The sequence below is a fragment of the Megalobrama amblycephala genome, linkage group LG23, assembly GCF_018812025.1.
Source record: "Megalobrama amblycephala isolate DHTTF-2021 linkage group LG23, ASM1881202v1, whole genome shotgun sequence".
Taxonomy (NCBI): domain Eukaryota; kingdom Metazoa; phylum Chordata; class Actinopteri; order Cypriniformes; family Xenocyprididae; genus Megalobrama; species Megalobrama amblycephala.
Window position 1 is genome coordinate 19,014,619 of NC_063066.1, and position 27,805 is coordinate 19,042,423.

The 27,805-nt window shown below is 37.0% G+C and overlaps 1 protein-coding gene across 3 annotated transcripts; it reads left to right on the forward strand.

Moving 5' to 3' along the window:
- The first annotated feature begins 1,178 nt into the window (after positions 1-1,178).
- nsd1a (nuclear receptor binding SET domain protein 1a) lies at positions 1,179-27,370 on the forward strand. Of its 3 annotated transcripts, XM_048175767.1 has the most exons (25): positions 1,179-1,818; positions 2,589-3,478; positions 5,858-5,999; positions 6,600-6,772; positions 10,094-11,912; positions 12,001-12,113; positions 12,866-13,073; positions 13,157-13,248; positions 13,353-13,406; positions 13,601-13,649; positions 13,779-13,936; positions 14,115-14,249; positions 15,425-15,548; positions 17,059-17,259; positions 17,371-17,550; positions 17,663-17,819; positions 17,896-18,101; positions 20,353-20,465; positions 20,920-21,189; positions 22,533-22,649; positions 22,748-22,889; positions 22,971-23,077; positions 23,205-23,406; positions 24,357-24,363; positions 24,638-24,779. In XM_048175767.1, exons 2-24 carry the CDS (start codon positions 2,606-2,608, stop codon positions 24,359-24,361), a joined length of 5,640 nt encoding a protein of 1,879 aa, XP_048031724.1. In that variant the 5' UTR covers positions 1,179-1,818; positions 2,589-2,605; the 3' UTR covers positions 24,362-24,363; positions 24,638-24,779. The 3 variants fall into 3 exon arrangements, with proteins under 3 accessions (XP_048031724.1, XP_048031723.1, XP_048031722.1); XM_048175766.1 differs by lacking the exon at positions 24,357-24,363 and having other exon boundaries at positions 1,182-1,818; positions 13,601-13,637; positions 24,638-27,370; XM_048175765.1 differs by lacking the exon at positions 24,357-24,363 and having other exon boundaries at positions 1,183-1,818; positions 24,638-27,370.
- The last annotated feature ends 435 nt before the right edge of the window (positions 27,371-27,805 follow it).

The following is a 27,805-nucleotide window of genomic DNA, read 5'->3' on the forward strand; positions in this document are numbered from 1 at the left end:
GTTATTTGCTATTGAATTCTATGGGGACAACTATTCAGTATGTTTTGCTGTTTCCCCTTTATTGGTATCTAATTCAGGTTTAATAATATGCCTATCAAAATCATAGTAATATTTGAAGAGTTCAGATCCAAAAGCCTCTAAGTCCATCTGACTTGTTTTCTTTTAAATTAACTTTTTTTTTTTTTTTTTTTTTAACCAGGTTCCTATGTTTAGGTTTTGTAATTTCACTTTAATGGCAATGAAAAGGCTATTAGTCAGATATTAAAATGCCTTATTTTCAAAAATGTCACTTTAGTCAATTCATTGGTATTTAACAAATTTGACTGTCTTTTGCTGCAGTCCATGTGTGCTTTTTTTTGCAAAAACCTCTAAGTCCACCTCTTTGCCAACAATAGTAAAAAGTCTGTTTTTGTCAGTTTTACAGCAGCAAAATGAACATTGCTGTGCTCACTTGCTACTTGCGAAATCCTGTCATTGCCACTGTAACAATGGACAAAACATGATAAAATCTTGCAGCCCGGCAATTGAAAGCCAGCTGATATGCACACCGTCCTTCATCTTGAAATCACATGATTCAATTTGCGTCTTCTGATTTGTTCTTTCTGTCAACTGACAAAGGGAAGTAGCGTTTAGCGGTTTCTGCCAACGAACAGTTATTTCTGAAGGGCTAACGCTGGGATTTAGCAGATTTGAAGCGAAAGTATTTGATTAACATATATGTGCAGAGAGCATTCGCTCAATATCGTTATCTCATTTTGGACGGAGGTGGTTATTACCTTTTGCATTAGAACTCTTTATTTCATATCTCACTATTTACTTGCCATATCAGCCTGGCTAATTTATAGTAATAAAAATCTTACTAACAATAATAAAAATGTTATAGAATAATAACTAATAACAATAAAAATAAGTAATGACAAAAAGGTAGTTACTACTAGTAAGCTATACATGTTAAACCCGCTTGCCATAACTGTCTGACATATTACACTTATGCGTGGCATGGCCTAATTTCCAACCACCCACAAAATGCGCAAAGAAAACTTAGAAAATGAAGCATGTACGAGCTTGTGTATTTTAATCGAGGCCAATAAATTGTGTTTTCTCCTCATATGACTTCGTGTGGTCGGCTACCTTGCAAAGCACGAGTCGTCTCTCTAAAATGGAGGAAGTTACGCCTTTGTTAGGACAAGGAAACAAATGGCGTGAGGGTTAAAAAGCAAATGCTCACTGTTGTATCGTTCCATGCACCCAACAAGCACCGCGTCGACTGTGACAGTACGCATGGCGCGTTTTAAACAAAGTTAAACTTGCGTTCGCTTGCACATTGTCCATATGCATTTACTGCAAGTGAGAGATGTACCTGGGAAATAGTGAATCGGGTTAAGTGGATGTGAATGTATACCGACTGGGGGTTGGGTGTGCTGTGCCGATTGGTCGCTCTCACCAGCACACACACACACACACACACACAGGCAGTCAGTCAGGGCTTGTTTTAACACACACATACAACCAGGGGCACTCGGCAAGCGGGGCAAACAATCATGTATTTCAATAGAAATCGTGGCCGCTGAAAAACGTGCTTTCGATGTATTGACGTGGTGCTTCGGGGGAAAGTGACAGGCGCTCAGTTTCATTCTCGTTTATTTATTAATCTCCATTTTTGATGTTGGAGAGAGAAATGAGTGCCGAGGCCGGGCCTACTGGTGCAAATGCTGCTGGGATTTTGCAGATCCGCTTTCACAAATTGACCAAAAGTAACGCTACATGCTCGAATTTGAAGGGCTTTCCGGTGGTTTTGTCGTGACCGAGTCGTGAATGGTAAGAAACCGGCGATTTCTCTCCTGTACCTTTTGTATTTGGTGCGTTTTTCATCTCACCGTCGTGGGTGACTTTACTGCTGTACGACTGTATGGGAACTGTTGATGCACATGATGATAATGTAACATACTTTATCAGCGTTTTCACACTGAAATCGCGGTAGAGGTCATCTTTGAACAGTCCAGTAGGGGCATAATAAAGTGTCTTCGACATAGCGATTTATGTTGAGTTCTTTCAAGCTTTCTTATCTTTGTCTTGATGGATTCTTGACAAGACGGCCTACGAGGGTTGCGGCTTAAACCCGAGTAGCGACCCTGTTGCAAAATCCACTTTAAGATGCTAGCTGTGTTTTGGAACATGATAGCTGGTTTCTAGTCGGTGTAAGATGGTCATTAGCAGGTCGACCTGCTACCATGCTCCAAAAACCATCCTGGCCACCTTAATCCGGCATCTGGTTTATTGCTGGTCTAAGTTGGTCTTCCACCTCGCGCCAGCTAACAGCTTAAGCTGTAATGTTTTAGCAGGGATACTGGTGTTTTGCAATATTACAGTGTTTTTGCTGTTAAAAATGGTCATTAATGTGGAATCATCTTGTTTGGTGCTTAATTGTTTTGAAACCTTTGGTTTATTAATGCACAACTCAATAGTGTTCTGTGGCCAGTTGCAACAAACCGCTTAGAAGTTCAGAAAACCCTGAGTTCTAATTCCAAGGTTTTTATATCGTCTTAAAAACATCTTCTAAAAGCATTTTCCGGTTTATTTTGTTGCAGGATGGAGCCATGACAACATGAATCAGTCCTACAAAGTGGCTGGCAGGGATGGCTCGGAGTGTCGTGGCAATCCACAGGAGTCCAAGGCACTTGATAGCCGCATCAGCTCCTGTGGACACCAGAGCACAAAGCGACAGGGGGACCAGGGGTCTGCCATGCATTTCTTGAACTCTGGCTACAAACTCTCCGCATCGTCGTTCGCGTACAATCAGAGAGAATCCACCTCCAACTACAGCCCGCTGAGGAGACTTCAGGACCTGACCACTATGGTGAACCATGCGGACATGAGTTTGCAGGACAAGGACTTTCACGGGCGAAATAAATTGCTCATGCACAACCCCATTGGCGGCAGTGAATTCGGAATAGGCCTTTACCACACGTCCAATTCGCAAGGAAACACAGACAGGACTACTATTCAGGATCTGGACAAAAATGGTTTCTCACCAGTAAGCTCTGATAGCTTGGAACACTTTCCATCCATCCCAAATGGATTTTTGCATTTCGAGTCAACACTGTTTGACAGCGGGGACAGCAAGGATAATGACGAGGATGTGGATGGTGGGGGAGAAGCGGTGGCACCGTTTAAAGACGCGTCAAAGAAATGCCAGAAACGAAATCTGGCAAATACAAAGTCTCAGAGCAGCCACAGGCTGGACCTAAGTACAAACAAACATGGAAGTTGTAACCTTGTTGCTAAAAATACAGTGAAGTCTGACCCTCCTGCTAGTCCCTCGCATTTGCCTGTTGAGGTCATGATGGAGGATTTTGATAGTATGGATGATTATTCAGACAGTGACTGCGATCTGCCCAGCACTGGGAAAAGCGCTTCAATATTCAACTCTGGTCTCTCTAAAAGACCAAATTCACCTAGTGACTCCCATTCAAATCCTGTAAGATGTTTTTATATTCAACTGATTTGTTTTGTTGTCTTGATTGTGGTTTTTCCCCTAACAGGTGTACAGCAGGTGTTATAGAATATAGTTTCACTTAAGAACGTGCTGTTGTCCAGGAAGGGAAATCCATTTTATACGTGTGTGTGTGTGTGTGTGTGTATATATAAAAAGGAATGCACCAAAATGAAAATTCTAGGCCGAAACCGAAAATTCAGGATCGTCACAGAAAATTTACAAAAAATCTAGGCTGAAAACTGAACCTGAAAATAAATAATCAAAGTCAAATAAGTCAAACTTATTTAATCATCAACACTCAAATAATTCAAACTGAGTTGTACAAACATTTAAAATACACATAAGGCAGTTTTTGTCAACTTTTTTAAAACAGAAATGTTTCTACTACAGTTTGTTGGTGAAATATAAACATTTAAATGACAATCTGTAATAACTTGTTTTCATGACAGATTTCATTCAAACATAATGAAGACATCACTAACAGGTTAAGTAAAAATAAATTGAATACATATTTAGCTAAATACTCTTTAGAGTTATGAGGTAAATGTAATGTTAAGTGACACTGTATAGCCTATAAGCTGTTTTATTGACATCTTTCCACGGTTTAAACACTGATTGAGCGATTACATGAGACGCGATTCATTTTAGTAAGTTTTAATTTATCTTTCAACATTCCTTCTGGTGTTTACCCATCTTTGTTTGTTGTTGTAACTAGTAGTAAAGAGGAAGGGGTAGTCAGTTCACGTGTGCTTGAAGTGCTGCCACCTAAACCGAGGCAATACAGCGATCTGTCACGCCATTTTAAAGAGCGGCAAAAAGACATTTATTGTTTGAATTTTGTAATAAAATCAATTTTAAAAGTTGAAACTTTTCTTCATATTAAAAGTAACATTGCACAAAGCTTTTTGCGATTATTGGATGGCAGGTGGACTACAAATGTTCTAGTGCCATCAACAAAAAAAACAGCATAGACTAAAAGATTTTAGATTTGAGAAACCATAACATTACTGATTAAAATCAAGAAAATAATATTGTCAATTCAGAGCCAGTGTACACGTTTAACTATTGTAGCTTATCCATGTTGTGTGCACGAAATAGACACTGAACAAAGTCAAAATGTGCCATCGGAGAAGCACTAATTAAATGTCTTTTTCGGTCACAGAAAAATGTTCGCTAGCCGAAATTTTGGTGCATTCCTAATATATATGCAGTGTATATGTATACATATTCATGCACACATAGTGGGGTCCAAAGGTCTGAAACCACATCAAAAATCTGTGATTCAAAATCATATTTAAAACTTGAAATAAACATTTAAATATAAAGAAATTATGACATTTTTTAAAAAAAGATTCTACCCTAATCATCTAACCAAATTTGAGATACTGATCATGTGAACTCGTCTATATGTTTTTGCTTCCATTGAAGCACAACATGCTCTTTGGATCATCTCAAATCATGCTGGAGAACATGATCATCAGGTTTACACACATGTGTGGGGCACCTTGAGTGTCTGCTGTTATTAAAGCAAAATAAAGTTATTTCATAATGGACCAAAAAAATCAACTGCATTCAATCAGAAAATGCTGAATAGAAACAATTCCACTGGTAGTTTTGGACCCCACTGTATGTATTAATAATTAAAATTTTTAAATTTAATTAAAAACCGAATTTGCACACTAACACAAAAATACCAGAAAAAACTCAATGTGCAGGGTTTTTTTTTTTTTTTTTTTTAACTGATACTGTGATCATTTTCAATCGACCACAGTAACCCGCTGATGCAGATAATTTCACAGCAACGTTGGCTGGACCAATAATGTGAATTTGGGGTGGGTCAATCAGGTTTTTTTTTACCAGTAGCACACAGCGGGAGTGTTTGGGTAACTTTTTTGAAAACTCACTATTTTTACAATCCTGTATAGTGACATTAGTGGTGCATAAATGACACAACTCGACTTCAGCAACACATTTGCTTCTTTTAGGCTGAGGTATGTTGATTTAAAGTTGGTATTGCCCAGTTGTTTTTAAATTGCAAGTTGCCATAGACAGAAGTCATTTGTATTACCTTCCCCTAAGCTGAACCACAAAATTGCATTAAATTGTTGACTAGGAGCTCAACTTCATTTTTTTCCCCTAGCAGAGCAGAGGTGTTAAGTGCTTGTTGGTTTATACTTATTTTGTGAAACTTAAATGGCCACAACCTTTGTCACAGTTAGGACAAAGGCCCATATGCACTTGACCTGTATTTATCTGAAATGCTAAGAATAGCGTAAACAATCAATCTAAGCAGTCTTGTCTCATGATTAACGTTTAATGAATGATGATTGAGGTGACAATTTTTTTAATTTTAACCCAAAGTCCAACAGCCCAAAGAAGAAGCAGCTTCCAGGTGTAAAGTACTCTGTTGGAGATGTTGTATGGGCCAAATTCAACCGCAGACCCTGGTGGCCCTGTCATGTAACCACTGACCCACAGATTGAAGTCCACACCAAAATGAAAGGTGATTTCTTTTGTTATGATACACTTTTGTAAAACTATTCGTAGGGGATGTCTAATTTGTTTATATTCTGTCATCTGATGCGGCATTGCGATGATGGGACATGTTATTGACATGATATACTTATTGTTTTGCTTACACTTCTGTGATGTTGTTACAGTGTAATTACACAAATAAATACAGAGTAATATTAATTAATTACATGCACTTACTATAGGGATAAGGTTAATGTTTGGTTTGTGGAGTTTTTGGTTGGTTAGATTTAGTTATTTATAATTATGCATAATTTACTGTTATTACTACTATAGTAAGTACATGTAACCTGTGCATCACCTTTTAAATAAAGTGTTAGCACTTGTTCTCCTTTTACTTAATATTTAGACTTTCTGCAGTCCATTTGTCTATATCATTAAGACAGATAATATTATTTTCTTTCCACCGTTCAAGAAAGTAAATGCTTATGTACTAATTTATATTTCTGTTTAGCTTGCAACTTGGATATTTAGCATTATTACCGCTGAAACCAAAATGTCTTCTAGGTTAAAACATTTTTCTGAACCCATTGTTGTCATATTGTCACAGAATGATAACATTTTCTTGCAGATCCCAGTCGTCGGCCATGCCGCCTCTATTTTGTCAGGATGTTTGGGGAGATCATAGATCAAGCTTGGGTCCCGGCAAAATCCACTTTTCCTTTTGAAGGAGGTCATCAGTTTGAAAAACTCCCTGTTCTGAGACGGAGAGGAAGACAGAAGGACAAAGATTACAAATACACGGTAAAGTGTTGCAACTTTTTATGCTGTTGGGTCATTCTGTGTCAACTCAACCAGAGATAAGTCAGTTTGCACGCCTGTAACTCAAGAAGTATTAAAGATATCTTAATATCCTTTTAGATTCTGGTTATTATCAAACTTTTCCTTTGGTATCTTCATTTTATCTTCAGGTTCAATCCCAGAGATATGGAGATCTTAATGCGGTTTCATTAGTAAATTGGTCAAATGTGGGTCTCTTTTCATACAGCTGATACTTTTTTTCTGAAGATATAATATCTGAAGAACAAATAATGTTGAAACTAGCAATGTCTCTCTTTTTTTTTTTCTATCAACACAATTGTATAGAACATATCTGTCTGAGTGCCATAAATATTATTTTTCCAAAGTTGTCATGCCTGTTATCTTCATTTTTAAGACCATATATGGTTCAATCAAATGGATATAGGGATCCCAATGTGACTCCATGTTCAAATAGTTGAATTTCACCCATTTTCAATGGTCAAAAGGCAAATGTTGATAACTTTTCAAACAGCTGATACTTATTGGCCCGGTTTCACAGACAGGGCTTAGATTAAGCCAGGATTAGCCTTAGTTCAATTAGCACATTTAAGTAGCTTTTATGAACATGCTTTAAAAAAAAAAATTACTATTGTGCAACTTGAGACTTACATATTTTATTTTAAAATATGTCAGTGCAAGTTTCTTTCAGTTAAAACAGCTCAAACATGCATTTTAGTCAGGAACTAGGCTTAAGCCTTGTCTGTGAAACCGAGGGAGGAAGTGTTAAAGATATCTTAATATAATTTTAGATTCTTGCTCCTATCAAACCTTTCTTTTGGAATTTTCATTTTTAAGGCCCTTTATAGTTCAATCTTGGAGATATTGGGATGTAAATGTGGTAACATTATTACGATGCTGTGTATTTGAAAATCCCTTCCTCCAAATATTCCTGAAACTGATTCAAATATATATTCTTATAAATACACTTTTGAGAGCAAGTTAATGCGCCTCAACTTGACAATTTCAGTGGATTTTTGGCACTTGCACCTAACCCTGGGATATCGTCGTTCTAAACACTGCTTTTAACCCCAGGTAAAGGAACGTTTCACACTTGTAATTTAGAAGCGGAGTTAGCACCGCTTTTAACCTGGGGTTATGAAACCCTGCTCCGGAGCAGGGTTAGCACCACTTTTGGTGCCACGTTGATGCTCATCTTATGAATACCTATGATTAATTGTTAACGCCGGGTAAATTGTGAGCAGTGTGAAACATGAAGCAAGATAACCCAGGATTGTAAATTGTTCTGATAGAGGAAAACCAGATACATTTCTAGTTTCAGCATTATTTATTCTTCAGACATTGCCCGTTAAATGGAATAAGTATCAGCCATATGCAAATGGAACCACATTTGGTTTTTGACAATTGAAAATAGGTAATATACGACAAATTGAACATGGAGCCACATTGAGATCACCGTATCTGTAGTATTGAACCATATAGGGCCTTGAAAATTAAGATTTCAAAAGAAAACAGCCGTAGAATGTCTTTTTAAAAGATGTAATATAAGTCTAAGGTGTCCCCTGAATGTGTCTGTGAAGTTTCAGCTCAAAATACCCCATAGATTATTTTTTTTTATTCATTTTTTTAACTGCCTATTTTGGGGCATCATTAACTATGCGCCGATTCAGGCTGCGCGGCCCCTTTAAATTCTCGTGCTCTCCGCCCCCGGAGCTCGCAACTGCCTTAAACAGCATAAACAGAGTTCACACAGCTAATATAACCCTCAAAATGGATCTTTACAAAGTGTTCATCATGCAGCATGTCTAATCGCGTAAGTATGGTGTTTATTTGGATGTTTACATTTGATTCTGAATGAGTTTGATAGTATGCTCCGTGGCTAAAGCTAACATTAAACACTGTTGGAGATATTTATAAAGAATGAATTATACAGACTGCAAGTGTTTAAAAAATGAAAATAACGACAGTCTTGTCTCCGTGAATACAGTAGAAACGATGGTAACTTTAACCACATTTAACAGTACATTAGCAACATGCTAACGAAACATTTAGAAAGACAATTTACGAATATCACTAAAAATATCATGATATCATGGATCATGTCAGTTATTATTGCTCCATCTGCCATTTTTCGCTATTGTCCTTGCTTGCTTACCTAGTCTGATGATTCAGCTGTGCACAGATCCAGACGTCCTGCCCTTGTGTAATGCCTTGAACATGGACTGGCATATGCAAATATTGGGGTCATACATATTAATGATCCCGACTGTTACGTAACTGTCGGTGTTATGTTGAGATTCGCCTGTTCTTCGGAGGTCTTTTAAACAAATGAGATTTATATAAGGAGGAGGAAACAATGGAGTTTGAGACTCACTGTATGTCATTTCCATGTACTGAACTCTTGTTATTTAACTATGCCAAGGTAAATTCAATTTTTAATTCTAGGGCACCTTTAAGAACCAAATCTAAAATCATAGTTTTATATCTTTAATATTTTTACAGGCATGCAAAGTTTGGAAAAACAATATTTATGGCACTCTGACAGGTATATTTGCAATTGTGTTGATAGAAAAAAACCAGATCCATTACTAGATTCAACAATATTTGTTGTTCAGATATTTCTTTTTAAAAGAAAAAAATATCAGCTTTATGCAAAGAGACCCACATTTGGTTTTTGGCAACTAAAAATGTGTACGATTTACTAATTTACTAATGGAACTGCATTAAGATCTCCATATCTCTGGGATTGTACCATATGAGGCCTTTAAAATGAAGATACCAAAAGAAATGCTTGTTAAAAAACAAATTATAAAAGGATATTAATATATCTTTAAAACTTCTTGAGTTACAGGCATGCAAACATCGGGCAAAAAACACAAGAAGTGCTTTGTCCCATTTTTGAACTGTCACCATTGGCATATAATGCAACAAAGATTGCTAAAGTCAACAGATTTTACTAGTAGACCTAACAATCTCTGTGTAAAAATAAAATAATGATGCTGCCATCTTTCTAAAGTCATTTTTACCCCATGTAATTTGGCTCCAAATCTCAGGTAAAAATTATCATTTTGACATTTGATTACTGAGTCAATGCATCCATTACATTTAATATTTTGGTTTTCATCACTATTTTTTTTTTGTCTTTCTTCAGAAAACATTAATAAAATCAAAAATTTGAGCTGGGGAAGTTTCTGAAATTAGGTTGATTTGACATGGAATGGTCCTGTTATATTTTGAACAATGAATGCTTATCAAATGAGATTAATGCTTTTGATAGAAAGTTTACTATTTTTGTTCGTTCTACAGGTTCCTAAGCGTCTAATGCCATCATGGAAAGCTGGTGTCTTGGAGGCAGAGGCAGCATTAACTAAATGGTTAAATAGTGAACCTCCATTGTCTTTAATTCCTGATGTGCACATGCCTATTACAGAAGACAAGGCACCGAAAAGTCCCACTTGTCCGACGCCTAATACACAGTCCACATCATCAAGCTCACTTTTGTCCAATGGACTAGATGCGTCCATTAAGAACAGAGGAAAACCTAGCACTGGAAGCAAAAAGAAGGCAACTAAAAAGAATAGCTCAACTGTAAAATGTCCTGTAAAACTAAATGAGAGCTCTTTATCATCTAAATCAAAATCCAACCCTTCATCACACAGCTACAAACCTTCCACAGCTGCTGAATGGCACAAATCAGACCACCTAGATAGTCCGTATTCAGATATTGACTCGGTCCCAAGGATTCTGTGCCCCAAACGTTCAGAGGAATTGCTGCAGGTAGAGGTGGCAAAAGAATCAAGCACTAAGCCTAAGAAAATACAGCCAAGTAAAAAGACGAAAAAAGCCATTGCGAACAAGCCGGTGAAAAAAACAGAGTCTAGTTTAAAATGCACAACAAACAGTAAGCTAAAGAAGTCAATGCCCAAAGAAAAAACACTTAGGGCTACGAACTCCAGACAGAAGGAAAGCAGTTCCCCAGGGTCGTCAGATGGGTCTTTCGCCATGCACTCTTTCTATTTTCCTGCCAGCAGTGGCTTAATGTCAAGAGCACTTGCCGCCAGAGAAGAAACCAAGGAGGAAGACATAAGTCAGGAGCCAAAGTCTCGCTCACCGTGTGCTGGCGGTGAATGCTCAGAGATTAACAAGTGCTCATCCCCCATTGACCGTTCTGAGTTGTTAAAACAACAATGGGAGGTAAAAACAGAGGCCAGTGAAGAGTCCACAGATGCCTCCATCTCCAACACACCCCCAAACCCAACTCTTATTAAGTTTACTAGAATCCGAAATGAGAAAAATGGCATTCATAATGGACCTCGACATAAAGGACCTAAGTCAGAGGTGACTGAATTCTCCCTTAATATCAAAAACGAGAGCATGATCTCGGACACATCGTCTTCGTCCGTCCCTTCTCCCTCTGTCTCTCCCATGGATGCTTTACAGGATATGAAGGAGCTTTCTTTCAGGTCTCTTGTCAAAGAGGAATGCAGTTCAGGAGAACCTTCGCTCCGTGCGGATTCAAACTACAAATTCAGCACTTTCCTAATGCTCCTGAAGGACCTGCACGATAGCCGGGAGCAGGAAGGGAAACCTTTAACCCTCCCTCCCACATCTCCATCCTCTCTCATCAGGGAAGAACCTTCTCTCATCCCAGCTGGAGAAGATGTAACGAATGAGGTGCTTTGTGAAAAGGACTGGAAGGCGATTGCGGATCAGAACAGTCAGCAGGGAAAGACGTCAACGCCGAACAGCTCAAAACAGAGCAAGGCCAAGCCAAAATCGGCGGCGAAAAAGGAGATGAAAAAACACGATGATGGGAACAGTGTAGTCTCTCCAATAAAGAAGCAGAACTCAACGGTAGGTTTGGATGTACTTGAAAAGGGTTTGCCTCTGTTAGGGGAACTTTCCAACTCTCACCAGGATGCTGTTCCTGACGTCTGTGGCAAGGGCTCCATCTCCAAGTTTGCTCCTAAAAAGCGATGGCAAACATTTGGCACCAAGGCAAAAAGCGATTCGGTTGGTTTGAATCAAGATGTAGTGAAGGTGTCCACAGAGCTAAATGGAGTCTTCAAAGACAGTCTTCAAGAAACTGCTCATTCTGACAGCCCTGATAAAAAAGATGCTTCAGGTAAGTACTGAAATATTAGATTAAGTCCCAAAAGTTGAAAATCTCATAAATGTTTTATGCAAAATTCAATGAATTCTTCTGTTCTCAGAAAACAAAAGACTCAGAAAACCAAGCAAGAGGCTGATTGAATGGAGTGAAGAATATGAGCAAATATTTTCCACAAAGAAGAAAACAAAGAAAACCCCTGAATCCTGTAAAACGGTAAGCTAATTCTACAACACTTTACGTTGTTTCTGTTGACCCAGTGGACTTCAACCTACAAATATTGATCCTTTTTTGGTATTTAAAGGGCTAGTTCACCCAAAAATGAATGTTGTGTCATACTCACCCTTGGTCCTTCAACCAATCAGATCAATGATCCGGGTGACATACTTTGCAGAGCGACGCGAAAACTCCAGACAGGTTTAGTTTGTATTGGTTTGTAGCATTGATCAGTGGTTTGCAGAAGCAGCAATGGCATCGAGCGATTTTTGCAGGTTGTGCAAAAAAAACATGAAAGCGAGTGGTATTTACACCCACTCGATCGATTTGTTTGCTAAACTAAAGAAGTCATTCAGCATCGTCGAGAGGTTGAAAGGAATTGGATTGACGGTCATGCTTGCCGACGCTTCTCTATCGTCATCGTGTTATACCCGCTAATAGCGAGCAAGGTGGATAAGCCAGTCTGTGATTGGTTCCTGCAAAAGTGTAACAGAAGCAGCAGAAATGAATGTACTGGTTTCCAGACTGAGTTGCCGGGCGAAATCAAATCGCCGGCAGATCAGACTGGGTTTACCCAGTCTACCTCATGTTAGCTATCAGGCCTCAAAAATTCAAATTAAAAAGTATAAAAACTATGACATATGGGGGGGAAGTATTAAAACGATGGCATGATTCAATTTTGGGTAAGGTATTCTTAGTGTGCAAACTGTATTGCTGTATGTGAATAATGTTGTTTCATGCCTTTCCTGAAGGGATCTTGGATCACCAACACTAATGCTGCACAGCCGACATCAGAACAGATCGAACCTGAAGTTTTAAGCTCTTCACCTGAAAAACCCTCTGAGCAGGCCACACCAGATGAGCAGAAACAACAACCAGAAGGTCTTGCCCCACCTTCACCATTACCGCCATCCTGTGGAGGCACATCGTTGGACAGAGAGTCGTGTGAGAAGAAATCTGGTAAGAATGTGTACTTTAAGACACTTTATTTCACTTATAACTATCAGCTCTATGTATAAACATAATTTATATTGCTCTTGCAGCATCCTCAGATAGAAAGAGACCACGTAAGCCTGTACATAAAATTGTAGACAGCACCTCTGAGGGGGATTCTGTGAAGGTCCCAAAGAAAGAGGTGAGTGCTGAATTTGTGTTATCAATATGATTTGCAAAGAAAAATTACATTCTTTGGAGTCTTTTGCATTTTTTGTTCTTTTTTTTTTACCTCTGCTAAATAAGGAGAGTAAACAACACGATAACAGCCAAGATGACTCAGGTGTCAAAGATTTGCAGGTAATGTTTTGGGATGTGCTTTTTATGGAATGTTTTTTTTAAATAGTAATACAGGCATTAAATCTAAATTAAATGTATTTTTAAATTACTAATGTAAAATGTAATATTATAAAAAGTAATTTAAACATTATATAGCAATGTTAATAATAATAATTTAGAGAATCTGACAAGCAATACTACTGATGTTTTTACAGAAACAAGAAGAGCCTGGACCTACACCATCAAGCCCTTGTGCTGTATCAGGTTTGTTTTTTTTTCATGCTTTACTATATTCTGTCATCTATTTGTTGTATTTTATTGAGAATATTATAAATGATCCACCACCATATTTTGGAAAAAATTTGCAATGAGATTTATTTCTGTCATCCTCAGCGGCAGCACAAAGTGAGGATGAGACAAGAACATCATCCCCAATCCAGCAGGACACACCCAGCGTCTGCCAGAACCAGCTTGAAGGAGAGCAGTGTAGCCCGTCAAAGCCTCAGGCGAAGGAGCCACACACAGATGGCGAGGACTCCCTGATCTCTGAGGTCATTATTATTAGCTGCACAGTTTTTCATCACCCTAAAATTAATATGATGTCATAATTTACTCCCCCTCGTGTCGATTGCAAACCTAATATAAGTTTTTCATGTTTTATTCAAAACTTGATTCGTCATCTCTTTTTTTTATAGAGCTATTTGACTGTTTTTTGTGTTTAATTTTCAGGTTTCTGGTGCAGGACTCAATGACAGTGCTTTTTCAAGCAGAGATTCTTTATCAGGTGACTTCTCAGGACTCTTGACCAATAGAAAATCAGGAGAGAGAGGCGGAGGTGCATCGTTGAAGGAGAATGTTTGCCAGGTAAAAATATTATATATACCAAATGCTTGATGCAGATAATAATGTTAGATTTAGACAATATAATTTTCCCTCTTTTAGTCCTTTTGCTTTAGGAGCTTGGTCATATATTGATACACACTACCATGCAAAAAGTTAGATTTTTTTTATTTATTTATTTTTTTTTTAAAGAAACTTTAATCAGCAAGTATGCATTAAAGGGATAGTTCACCCAAAAATGAAAATTATCCCATGATCTACTCACCCTCAAGCCATCCTAGGTGTATATGGCTATCTTCTTTCAGACAAATACAATTAGAGATATATTTAAAAATATCCTGGCTCTTGCAAGCTTTATAATGGTTGTGAAAGGGGGGCCAGATTTTGAAGCACAAAAAAAGGTGCATCCATTCATTATAAAAAACAATCCACATGGTTCTTGGGAGTTAATAAAGGCCTTCTGAAGCGAAGCGATCCGTTTTTGTAAGAAAAATATCCATATTTAAAACTTTATAAGTTAAAATAGCTAGCTTCCTGCAGATGAATCTGCGAGAATATCGTACAAATATATTGAAATCCTCCAACATTTGTCTTTAAAAATTCTCGTTTTAGACTTCTAATTCGTGACCAGTGTTTTGTTTTGCTCTATCCTCTGCGCTTCTTCACCCTGGACACATCATTACATCATGCGTCGGGTCAGGGGTTACTTGGAAGAGCCAGGATATTTTTAAATATATATCTGATTGTATTAATCTGAAAGACGATAATGAGTAAATCATGTGATAATTTTCAATTTTGGGTGAACTATCCCTTTAAATTGATCAAAATTGACAGTGTAGACATTTACAATGTTACAAAAAATCAATTTAAAACGAATGCTGTTCTTTCTACCTATCAGCATATGAGAATGATTTCTAAAGAAAAAAAATCAAATAAATGCAGCCTTGGTGAGCATAAGAGACATTATTAGAAACTTATATATATATATATATATATATATATATATATATATATATATATATATATATATATATATATATATATATATATATATATATATATATATATATATATATATATATATATATATATATATATATATAAATTACCAACCCCAAACTTTTGAATGGTAGTGTATGACCTAAAAATGATTATCATAGCCGTTCAGTGTAAAATTGTTTTGGGACTGTATGGTGTAGGTATGTGAGAAGACAGGTGAACTGCTCCTCTGTGAGGGGCAGTGCTGTGGTGCTTTCCATCTGCAGTGCATTGGCCTCACTGAGACGCCTAAAGGCCGGTTTATCTGCCAAGAGTGTAAGACAGGTAAGTGACAAGCATCTAACACACAATCTTTTTCAAATTATGATATTGTGTTTGATTCATGAGGCAGTCGCTCCTTGTGAATCCAGTTGCATAAATAAAGTTCAGTTCAATAACGATTACACAGTGAACACATTAAAGTTAGCATGAAATGGAAGTTGCGATAGTATTTTCTTCCTTATTGTGACGTATATCTGAGTGAAACAGCTTCTTGAACAAGAAAAAATATCTGTTGGGGCTTGGTTTTGACCATCGGGAATTGATTGGACGGTGTGGTTTGCTATTGCTGTGATCTCATGTGAGTGACAGGTTGTCCCGCCCTCACGCTAGTAAGCACGTTAGAGAAGAGATGTTGCTGCAAGAGGGAGAGGAACTTATTTTGATTAAAGATTACGAGAATTAAAGGTGCCCTAGATTCAAAAATTGAATTTACCTTGGCATAGTTGAATAACAAGAGTTCAGTACATGGAAAAGACATACAGCGAGTCTCAAACCCCATTGTTTCCTCCTTCTTATATAAATCTCATTTGTTTAAACGACCTCCGAAGAACAGGCGAATCTCAACATAACACCGACTGTTACGTAACAGTCGGGGTGTACGCCCCAATATTTGCATAATGGCAGCCCATGTTCCCAACATTATGAAAGGGATTACACAAGGGCAGCCAGTTAACGTCTGGAGCTGCACACAGCCGAATCATCAGACTAGGTAAGCAAGCAAGAACAACAGCGAAAAATGGCAGATGGAGCAATAATAACTGACATAATCCATGATAGCATGATATTTTTACTGATATTTGTAAATTGTCTTTCTAAATGTTTCATTAGCATGTTGCTAATGTACTGTTAAATGAGGTTAAAGTTACCATCGTTTCTTACTGTATTCACGGAGACAAGAGCCGTCACTATTTTCATTTTTTAAACACTTGCAGTCTGTATAATGCATAAACACAACTTCATTCTTTATAAATCTCTCCAACAGTGTAGCATTAGCTGTTAGCCACGGAGGACAGCCTCAAATTCACTCAGAATAAAACTTTAACATCCAAATAAATACTTTACTCACATAATTCGAAGCATGCATACAGCATGCATGACAAACATCTTGTAAAGATCCATTTGAGGGTTATATTAGCTGTGTGAACTTTGTAAATGCGCTGTAATATAGTCGACAGCTCGTGTGGCAGGGAGCACGCGATTTAAGGGGGCGGCACCGAGTGTAAATCAGTGCATTGTTAATGATGCCCCAAAATAGGCAGTTAAAAAAATGAATTTAAAAAAATCTATGGGGTATTTTGAGCTGAAACTTCACAGACACATTCAGGAGACACCTTAGACTTATATTACATCTTGTGAAAAAGCATTCTTGGGCACCTTTAAAAAAATGATGTGCTCTGATAAATCATTTATAATAAATACTGCAGTATTCCATAAAAAATAAGAATTGTCAATTTTGATTTCATGGTGACTTTAAGACTTGTAATATGCATGTCTATGTTTTTCCTTCCTGTAGGTGTGCACACATGTTTTGTGTGTAAAAAGCCTGACAAGGAGGTCAAAAGGTGTATGATCCCTGTGTGTGGGAAGTTTTATCACATGGATTGCATACTGAAACATTCCCCCACCATCGCTCAGAACCGCGGCTTCCGCTGCTCCCTCCACGTCTGTCTGTCCTGCTACATCACCAACCCCGCCAATCCTGGTATCTCCAAAGGTGATCGTCATTCAGCTATTACATAAAACTCACTGATTTGAAGAAAAAAAATCTGTTGTTTCAAATATAACAAAAGGATCTGTCCGTGATCATAACTTGCTGATCTCACAGGCCGTTTGACCCGCTGTGTGCGCTGCCCTGTGGCTTACCATGCCAGTGACTACTGTATGGCTGCCGGCAGCGTTCCATTGGCCAATAACAGCTTCCTGTGCCCCAATCACTTCACTCCACGCAAAGGGTGCAAAAACCATGAACACATTAACGTCAGCTGGTGTTTCGTGTGTTCTGAAGGTACGTACACCAGTCGTCACTATTCTCTCTCTGTCAGTGGTGCCTAACAAGACTTACAATATTTATCTGGCGAGTGATAAACCGGCCAAAAAATGGGCCCTTACTTCTTTAGGAGGAAGTCTGCTCTGCTGTGAATCTTGCCCTGCTGCCTTTCACCGTGAGTGTCTGAAAATTGAGATGCCCCAGGGAAGCTGGTTCTGTAACGACTGTCGAGCAGGAAAGAAGCCCCATTACAAGGACATTCTTTGGGTGAAAGTGGGCCGCTACAGGTTTGCGCATTTTCACCAATTTTTTCCTCTAAAAATTATAGTGCAAAATTGATATTCACTGATGCATTTGTGCCAGGTGGTGGCCCGCTGAAGTGACTCAACCGAAAAATGTTCCTGATAACATCTACCGTATAAGGCATGAGGTGGGGGAGTTTCCTGTACACTTCTTTGGCTCCAAAGACTATGTGTGGACGTATCAGGCTCGCTGTTTTCCCTACATGGAAGGGGATGCCAACAATAAGGACAAAATGGGAAAGGGTACAGATGCCATCTATAAGAAAGGTAGTTTTCCGCTCTTATCTAACACAGTGTCCTAATTAAGTGATTTGTCCACACTGAACATGAAACTGCTATGTGGTGCCATACATCATAGCCAGTCAGAACATATTTGATGTCTAAAATAAAGCTATGTGGAGAGGGATTTTGACATATACTTTGTGATGACATTGGTTTGGACAAAATCTTGACATGGATTCTTTTGTAATGTGGAAGAAATCTGTCTTATTGCAAAATTGACTGATTACAAAATGGTGTAAAAACAAATTTTGTATAAAAGTTGAAGTCACTTTAGAAGTATAAAGCCTTAATATTCAAAGGTGCATGTGTAGCATACATCTTATATAATATGATATCATATAGAGCATGCCAAATGATTATATTTTAAAGGGGTCTTGAAAAAGAAAATACATTTTCCTTGATCTTTTAATATGAGGGCTTTGTACTTTAAAAAAGTCTCATAGCTTAAAACGTTTTCCATTGTTTAAAAAAAGCATTTATGTAATCAAGCTGCAAAAAATTGCTTTTTTGATGGTAGTTTTGTAGCATCTGACACATCACTATATATTTGCATGTGACTGCCTCTAAAGCAAGACATCGACAAATCGTTTTACATAATTGCACCATAGTCCCCGCCCACTGACACTGATACTGATACTTTTTCCTATGCATTGACGTTAGCCAATTATAACAGTGGCCATTTGACAAGCATTAAAAGAGCCGCCCCTTAAAATGAATAATTTCAGACAGGGTCAGAATGAGGGTTGAATATATAATAAATAAATACATTTTATATATATATATATATATATATATATATATATATATATATATATATATATATATATATATATATATATATATATAAGAAAAAGTGTGTGAACCAATTGCAGAATCTGTAAAAATGTGGATAATTCAAAATGCATGTTATTTTTTGTTTAGTACTGTCCTGAGTAAGATATTTTACATAAAAGATGTTTGCATTTAGTTCACAAGACAAAACAATAGCTGAATTTATTAAAATAACCCCATTCATAAGTATGTGAACCATTGATTCTTAATACTGTGTGTGGTTACCTGATGATCCACGACTGTTTTTTTGTTTTGTGATGGTTGTTCATCAGTCTCTTGTTTGTTCTGAGTAGTTAAACTGAGCTCTGTTCTTCAGAAAAATCCTCCAGGTCCTGCAGATTCTTCAGCTTTCAAGCATTTTTGCATATTTGAACCCTTTCCAGTGACTGAATGATTTTGAGATTCATCTTTTCACACTGAGGACAATTGAGGGACTCAAACACAACTATTAAAAAAGGTTCAAACATTCACTGATGCTCCAGAAGGAAACATGATGCATTAAGAGTCGGGGGTGAAAACTTTTGAACAGGATGTCACAATTTTTCTTATTTTGTTTAAATATCATTTTCATTTAGTACTGCCCTTCGGAAGCAACAGAAGATACTTGCATGTTTCCCAGAAGAAAAATTAAGTACAATTTACCTTGATATTTGAATTCAAAAGTTTTCACCCCCCATCTATTAATGCATCGTGTTTCCTTCTGAAGCATCAGTGAATGTTTGAACCTTTTTTAATAGTTGAGTTTGAATCCCTCAATTGTGCTCAGTGTGATAAAATGGATCTGAAAATCATTGTCACTGCTGGAAAGGGTTCAAATATGCAAAAAATGCTTGAAAACTGAAGAATCTGCAGGGCCTGAAGGATTTTTCTGAAGAACAGAGCTCAGTATAACTGTTCAGAACAAACAAGAGACTCATGAACAACCATCACAAAACAAAAAAAAACAGTCGTGGATCATCAGGTAACCACACCCAGTATTGAGAATCAATGGTTCACATACTTATGAATGGGGTTATTTTAATAAATTCAGCTATTGTTTTGTCTTGTGAACTAAATGCAAACATCTTTCATGTAACATATCTTACTCAGGACAGTACTAAACAAAAAATAACATGCATTTTGTATGATCTCTCTTATTTTATTAAAATTATTCACATTTTCACAGATTCTGCAAGTGGTTCACATACTTTTTCTTGCCACTGTGTGTGTGTGTGTGTGTATATATATATATATATATATATATATATATGTTTTTTTTTTGTGGAAAAAGATAATTAACATCATAAGTGAATCTCAAGGAACATAGTAAAATAGTAAACAAAAAATTCATATCATGCCCACTTTAAAATGTATTCCTTCGATATTGAGATAAATTTGGTTTAAATATTTTTTTTATTCTTCTTAGCTTTAAATGAAGCGGCCGAAAGATTCAGGGAACTGCAGGCGGAAAAAGAGATGAGACAGCTTCAAGAAGACAGGAAAAACGACAAGAAACCTCCTCCGTACAAACACATTAAGGTAATGACAATAATGAATTAAATTAAATAATAACCCAATGCTGTTATTTTTGTCTTTGGAACACAAAATTAGACTTTTTGAAAACTATATATGCAGCTTTTTCCCATAAATCGACAGTTTCTTGATAATAAAAAGGAGCATAGAAGTCCATATAACTCATTCTCATTTTGTGTTCCATGGAAAAAAAAAATAAGATTGAATGGCATATATGTGTGAGTGAACTATTCCTTTAAGACATTTCTTTTGTGTTAAAGGGTTAGTTCACCCAAAGATGAGAATTCTGTCATTACTCACCCTCATGTCGTTCCAAACCCGTAAGACTTTTGTTCATTTTCGGAACACAAATGAAGATCTTTTTGATAAAATCTGAGAGATTTCTACCCTCCATAGACGGCTACATCCACTTTGACTCTTCAGTCACTGATCTCATGTACACTGTTCGATTTTCGCTCAGGTGAACAGACCAATAGGGAAGGTGCAAATAATCACGGCAGATCTGTCTGAGATACCGCGCTGCAACTGCAAAAAGACAGACGAGAACCCGTGCGGCATTGACTCGGAGTGCATCAATCGCATGCTGTTGTACGAGTGTCATCCTCAAGTGTGTCCAGCAGGGGAGAATTGTCAGAACCAGTGCTTCACCAAACGGCAGTACACCGAGGTGGAGATCTTCAGGACACTGTCACGTGGGTGGGGTTTACGTGGTGTGTCTGACATCAAGAAGGTAGGTATTTTTTACTTGCTGTTTTTTTTTCTTTCTTTTTTTTTTAAGTGGCAGTGAAATGGAAGTTGTAATAGTCTTTTCTTCCCTATTATAACGTATATAAGTGAAATGATTTCTTGAACGAAAAAATGTAGGGCAGGAATTGATTTTGTACATCAGGAATTGATTGGATCATTTTAGTTTGCTGTTGGTTTGATCTCATGTGAGTGACAGATTGTCCCGCCCTCGTGTCGGGAAACACAACATAAGAGAAATTGTTTTTCTTTTTACAATTGATTATATTTATATAAATTATTATTGGTGTGTTTGTGTATATATATATATATATATATATATATATATATATATATATATATATATATATATATATATATATATATATATATATATATATATATATATATATATATATATATATATATATATATATATATATCAGAGATATCAAATGTTCGGAGGTGTCACCATGACCACTCCCTCTCCTTGGTCTTTAAAAATGGCTGACATTAACTTAGTGATCAAATTTAACACCCTTATGGAAATATTATAATACTTTTATTATCATTTACATGTGACTAATTTTCAAATTTATTAATTTTCAAATTAATTTTCAATGTTTGTCATAAATCAACATCTCAGGAAATGTTATGGTGTTTCAAAACAAAATATGACTTTCTGTTACGAAACAGGACATCGATTTTATACATGTCCTCAGTAGAGGACACCAGGACTTAAATCATGTTTATCAGGCATTTTGGGAGACAACAAGTCAATAGGGAAAGAAATTATACATCAATATTCCTGTGAAATATTAGATATTATTATGAAAATCTTGCCAATTATTACTCCTATTATAACACTTATTTTTTCATTACATGTTACTCCAAGAACACATTAATATGCAAATTACACACAGAATGTAGATACATTGTATATAATGGAGAAAAAAAAATATTTATGACCATTTTACACACACATTGCATAAAGCAACATGGTATATCAAATCATTCTGTTATATCTTTCAGAACATAATTGAGAATCATCTTTATTCAATTTATTCCCATTGTTTTTGCCTTTTCATGTCTATTCATGTCTTTTTTTTATTTGATGTCCACTACAGAGGACATTGCATGACAAATGAATAAAATATAATTTCTCAAAAATGTTATTTTTCCATTTTTGTTCTTATGCTCTAAACAATGTAATGACATAAAAAAATACTAAATTCACAAAACATTTTTTTATGCTAATCAGGAGGATATGTATACTTTTTTATTGGCTATTATTCGTGCTCTACTAATTATGTCTCTCTTCCCCATTTAATTACATCACTTGACCAATAGGGAGCTTTTGTGAATGAGTATGTTGGAGAGGTCATTGACGAAGAGGAGTGTCGAGCCAGGATCAAACACGCACAGGATAACGACATCTGTAACTTCTACATGCTCACACTGGATAAGGTCAGTCACCTGAGTCGACTCTCAATCCAGATTCATCTTCCTGATAACATGTTTTCCACTTACCTTGACACCGGGCTGTGTTCTTCATGTACGTGCAGGATCGCATCATAGATGCCGGGCCGAAAGGAAACCAAGCGCGTTTTATGAACCACAGCTGCCAGCCAAATTGTGAGACACAGAAGTGGACGGTGAATGGAGACACCAGGGTCGGATTGTTTGCGTTAGAGGACATTCCTAGAGGTGGGTTTAAATCTGAAGTAGATAATATGCTACACTGAAGTGGGTGAATGTATATTTAATAGGTTTGTCGGCTGTTCTCAGGTGTTGAACTCACTTTCAACTATAATTTGGAGTGTCTGGGTAACGGAAAGACGGTGTGTAAATGTGGGGCATCCAACTGCAGCGGATTCCTTGGTGTCAGACCGAAGGTGATGCATGCTGCATGTATTATGGATTTGTTTTTAAAGAAATATTCAGGATTAAAGTTGAGCACATTTTGTATGTTATACTTCATTATTTACCTGTTCCATCATACTCCAACTTTCTCTTTCTCAGAATCAGCCCACATCTGATGACAAGGCACGGAAACTGAAAAAGAAGGTTGCTGCGAAGCGCAAGAGTCAGTTGGAGGTCACCAAGGAGCGAGAGGATGATTGTTTCTACTGTGGTGATGGAGGGCAGATTGTGTCTTGTAAGAAGCCCGGTTGCCCTAAGGTCTATCATGCCGACTGTTTGAATCTGTCCAAGAGACCTGCAGGTGAGTGGATCATTTTCAAACAACATGAGTGTCTTGAATTTAACTATACCTTGCTCTGAAGTTTGATTATGATTATGATGACGTTTCTTTCATGGTAGGCTCACCTTTTCTTCCCTGTGTTGATGTATTTTGAAAAAAAAAAAAAAAGATGAAAAATAGATGAAAGCCTTTTGTTTACTCTACCGTTCATATGTCTGGGGTCGATAAGCTATTTTTTATTATTATTATTATTATTATTATTATTAAAATGTTCTTGAAGTCTCTTGTGCTGACCAAGGCTGGATTTATTTGATCAAAAATACAGTAAAAAGAGCAATATTGTGATGTTATTTAATTTTAAAATAACTGTTTTCAATTTAATATATTTTAAAATATAATTTATTTCTGTGAATTTTCAGCATCATTACTCCAGTCTTCAAAGTCACATGATCCTTCAGAAATCATTCTAATATGCTGATTTGGTGCTCAAGACAAGTTTCTTATTATTAACAATGTTGTGCTGCTGAATATTTGTGTGGAAGCTGTGATAAATGTTTCAGAAATCTTGGAAAGAAATGAATGGAAAGTTCAAAAGAACAGCATTTATTTAAAATGGAAAACTTTTGTATTATTATAAATGACTTGACTGTTTTTTTTTGTTTTTTTTTTAATCAGTTTAATGTGTCCTTGCTGAATATAAATATGCTTGCTATTACTAGTTTGTGGCAAGAGGTATTATGCAATTTTGTGTATTTCTTTCTGGAAAACCATGGCTGTAAAGAGTAACATATTCATAATGATTTCTGACCAGTCTTTAGAAAGTGGTATTACACAGTAGCATTTTAATGTTTAAACAAATTGTTAACATACCTAATATATAAAAAATGTGAACCCTAAAATCTTTTTTTTTTTCATTCTAATTTTCTTCACACCTCCTTGTGGCACCCCTGGGGGGGGTCCTTGGGCTTCAGTTTAAAGGTTAAATACAATTTAACATTTTTTAAACGAACAGAAAAACATTCACTTTTAATTTTAACAAACTGTTTCAAAATTATTTCAGCACTTAAATTTTCTTGCTTTTGTAATGCTAAATCATGGAAAAACTCTTCCACCGTTGGCTATTTAGTCAGCTATTTGTAAATGTACATGTTGTAGGATAATGATTACTGCCTGAGAATGTGGCTGAAATCAGTTTTTCACGATCTTATTCAAGCTGAATCATGATTGAATCTGCCCCGTGTGCATTTTTCAGGCCGTTGGGAGTGTCCGTGGCATCAGTGCAACGAGTGTGGGAGGGAGGCGGCGTCCTACTGCGAGATGTGTCCCAACTCCTATTGCAAACAGCACCGCGAGGGAATGCTGTTCATATCCAAACTGGACGGCAAGCTGTCCTGCAGCGACCACGACCCGTGTAGCCCCAATCCTCTGGAACCGGGCGAGATTCGGGAGTACAGGGAGACACCCCAGTCTGCCATACTGCCTGCTGCTCCGCTCTTCATTCCTGCCCCTAACAGACCCGCTTTCCAAGCCCAAAGAGACCCATACGCAGACGAGGTGGTGGACAATGTGGTTTTGCCACCCTCTTCCCCTTCTCCTTCTAAAGACATCAAGGAGGAAGATATGAGCGATGAAGGCGAGGTGGTGGAAGGAGTGATCGTGGATGAGGGAGAGCATGTAGACCTTGAGGTTGTGGAGGATGATGATGATGATGATGATGATGATGATGTTGAAGAAATGGACGACTGGGCAGATGAATATGCAGATGATGAATTTGAAGGCAATGAGGACTTAGGGGAAGTGGAGGGGGATGACCAGGAATCATCATGGGATGAGTCTGTTGAAGGAGAAAAGTGAGCTCTCCTACATTCATGCTAGACATCCATCTCATGCACACACAAACTCTCTCTCTGATGAGGATGGCGGACACAGTGGGTGACCTGCAGGGAAAGTCAGCTGCTGTTTTTCCAGTCGGTGCCCAGCTGAATGCAAAGCAACTTTTGAGAAAGATGGACATGTGCATCATTCTTAAGCCTTCTTAACCCAAGTCCTCTTGGAAAAGTCCATAAAGAGGGTTGAACCTGGTGCTGTGGGACTGTGACTTCTCAGTCCTTTTGTTGGTATATAATTAGTGTCTGGTGCTCTTTTGTGCATTTTTTTTTTTTTTTTTTTTATTTTCCTCTTTGACTTGTTTACATTCTCTGATCTACACATAAGGATGACCTCATGGGGGCTTGAAATGGGGCACTACAAACCATACTGTGTTGCGTACGAAATCTGCCATGCATAGATTTTGATTACACTTCATTGACCAACCAATTTGGTTTTTTTAAGAACATGTCTGATCATTTCTAACAAAAAAAGAAAGCGCAGACCCCCAAAGCAGCAGACCCTTTACCATGTGATTACAATGACATAGCTACATCATCAGGCCCAAATACGGCTTTACGCTCCACGGGTCACGGTGCTTGAAATGTCTGTCTGTTAGTGTAGCCTAGTGGCTAAATGAGAATGAATAATAGGAGTCCTAGTAAATCTTTTCAGCTGATTTGTGAATAATAAAAAAAGAGTGCTACTGTCAAAAAAGGACAAGGAAGTGTGACATACCCAGCATCAACCTGCGTGATTTCAGTCATGCACTTTGTGTTGCATTTGTGTTTTTGTGAAACCTTTCATTTCACTTCACTTCTCAGAAAATTGTCAAAACTAAAGAAACTTTTAGTTTTAAGTTTTAGTCTAGAGGAGTGATTGCATCACCTTTCGTTCTCCATGCTTGTGGCCTTTGAGTCTTGATGCTTTTAGGAAAGATGAGTTTGTACTTAGATAAGATGGATGTTACACAAGGCCTATCTCTACTTCCCTTAGTTGCTTCAGTTCAACCACCATCTCAAAATACTGGTCCAAAATCTTCAGATGCCTCGTTCATTATCCATTCAGAATGTCAGAGAAATTTAGTCTTGTTTGTATGTGTCTATGAGCAGGTAAACTTTAAAAGGTGCCTCTGAATGTTTTGCACTCTTTCAGAGATCGGGAGAAATCTCAAAACGTCACTTATATACATGAAACCCGTAACTTTTTTATTTTTTGCCGTTTAATATTTCCAAGCTAAAAACTCATTCAACAAACTGGCTGATGAAACTTATTATGTAAGTTCATTGCGGCTGCTTGGTCACCCTCTATTCAGATTGAAGCGATCATAATATGCAATAATGTTTGAGGGATGCAGATGACCCCTTAAAAATGCATATTTTGACAAATAAATGCTGTCTTTCCCCAAATTATTTTTTATTTGTAATAAAAAATATCATACTAGAACCCATTTTTGTTTCTAGTAGTCATATTATGGTTTAACTTTTGTAACCATACCAATTTGGATTATAAATATTGAAATTTCTCTCACCATCACTTTATTGTCAAATTATAAAAGCACCTTTTGTTTGCAATATCATTGTGCACCAGGTACAATCCCTGATTGAAAAACTGCCTCATAAAATGAAGTAATGTTTGTATTAACAGAATATGTTTGAAAAAGGAGTTATGTTCCATCACTCATATTGGTTTATGTTTCAATGCCTTTAGGCCTTTCACTCATTATTTCTGGTTCTATAGCTCTTTTTGCAACCTAATCATGCAGATGCTTTTTAAAAAAGTTTTTTTTTCTTCTTCTTTATCTTCATCATCATCATCATTGACCATTGTACTTCTGTTTTCTTAGCTCTGTGTAACTTTCAAAGTCATGTTTATTGTCTTTCTCTATTTATGGACTTTGTATAATCTTTTTCACACATTTTTGTGTTCCTTGTTTCTTGTATGTTTGCTAAATCTGCTGCTGTGTTTCAGCGCTCCCTTGATACCATGAAGAGGACAAAATGCAGATGACAGTTTCCTGAGGACATTTGGGCAAAAAGATTGCTGCCATGTTAGAGACCCATGATTTTGTACTGTACCTTGTGCATAATAAATATTATAAGTAAAATTTTACAATAGACACCAGTTTACTGTTTTTTTGTGTGTGTGTGTGTGTTTTTAACAAAATCAACTGTCCTTATTGGATATATGTAGATCACACCAGAGAGTAGTGACATTTAAATGTCATCAATCAAAAAATTACAAAATCAAGAGTCAAAGACGCATATAGAAAAGTGTAAATGTTACCATTCCTAGATATTTTTCTTGTTTTTCTAACAAAAAAGACCAGCAAGCATCTACATACCATAAATAAAACTTGAGTCTCAGTTGTAAAGAGCTTATGCGATACAATATTTTGCAATGGGTCCTGTGAAAATCCTCTATACTAGTCCCCCATATTTTTATATAAATGAAGTCCCGGAGTACAAGCGTATTGTCCCATATATTTGTTAATTACAGCTTCATATATATTTGTTTTATACTAGAACATTTCTTGTTTGCTGGTTTTGTTGGT

What these genes read in the sequence shown, in the direction of transcription:
- nsd1a (XM_048175765.1), top strand. Translation starts at nt 2,606, where the DNA reads ATGAATCAGTCCTACAAAGTGGCTGGCAGGGATGGCTCGGAGTGTCGT. An exon ending in CAGGTGTCAAAGATTTGCAG is followed by an intron (nt 13,407 to 13,600) that starts GTAATGTTTTGG and finishes ATGTTTTTACAG; the next exon opens with AAACAAGAAGAGCCTGGACC. An exon ending in GTGTTTCGTGTGTTCTGAAG is followed by an intron (nt 17,551 to 17,662) that starts GTACGTACACCA and finishes TTACTTCTTTAG; the next exon opens with GAGGAAGTCTGCTCTGCTGT.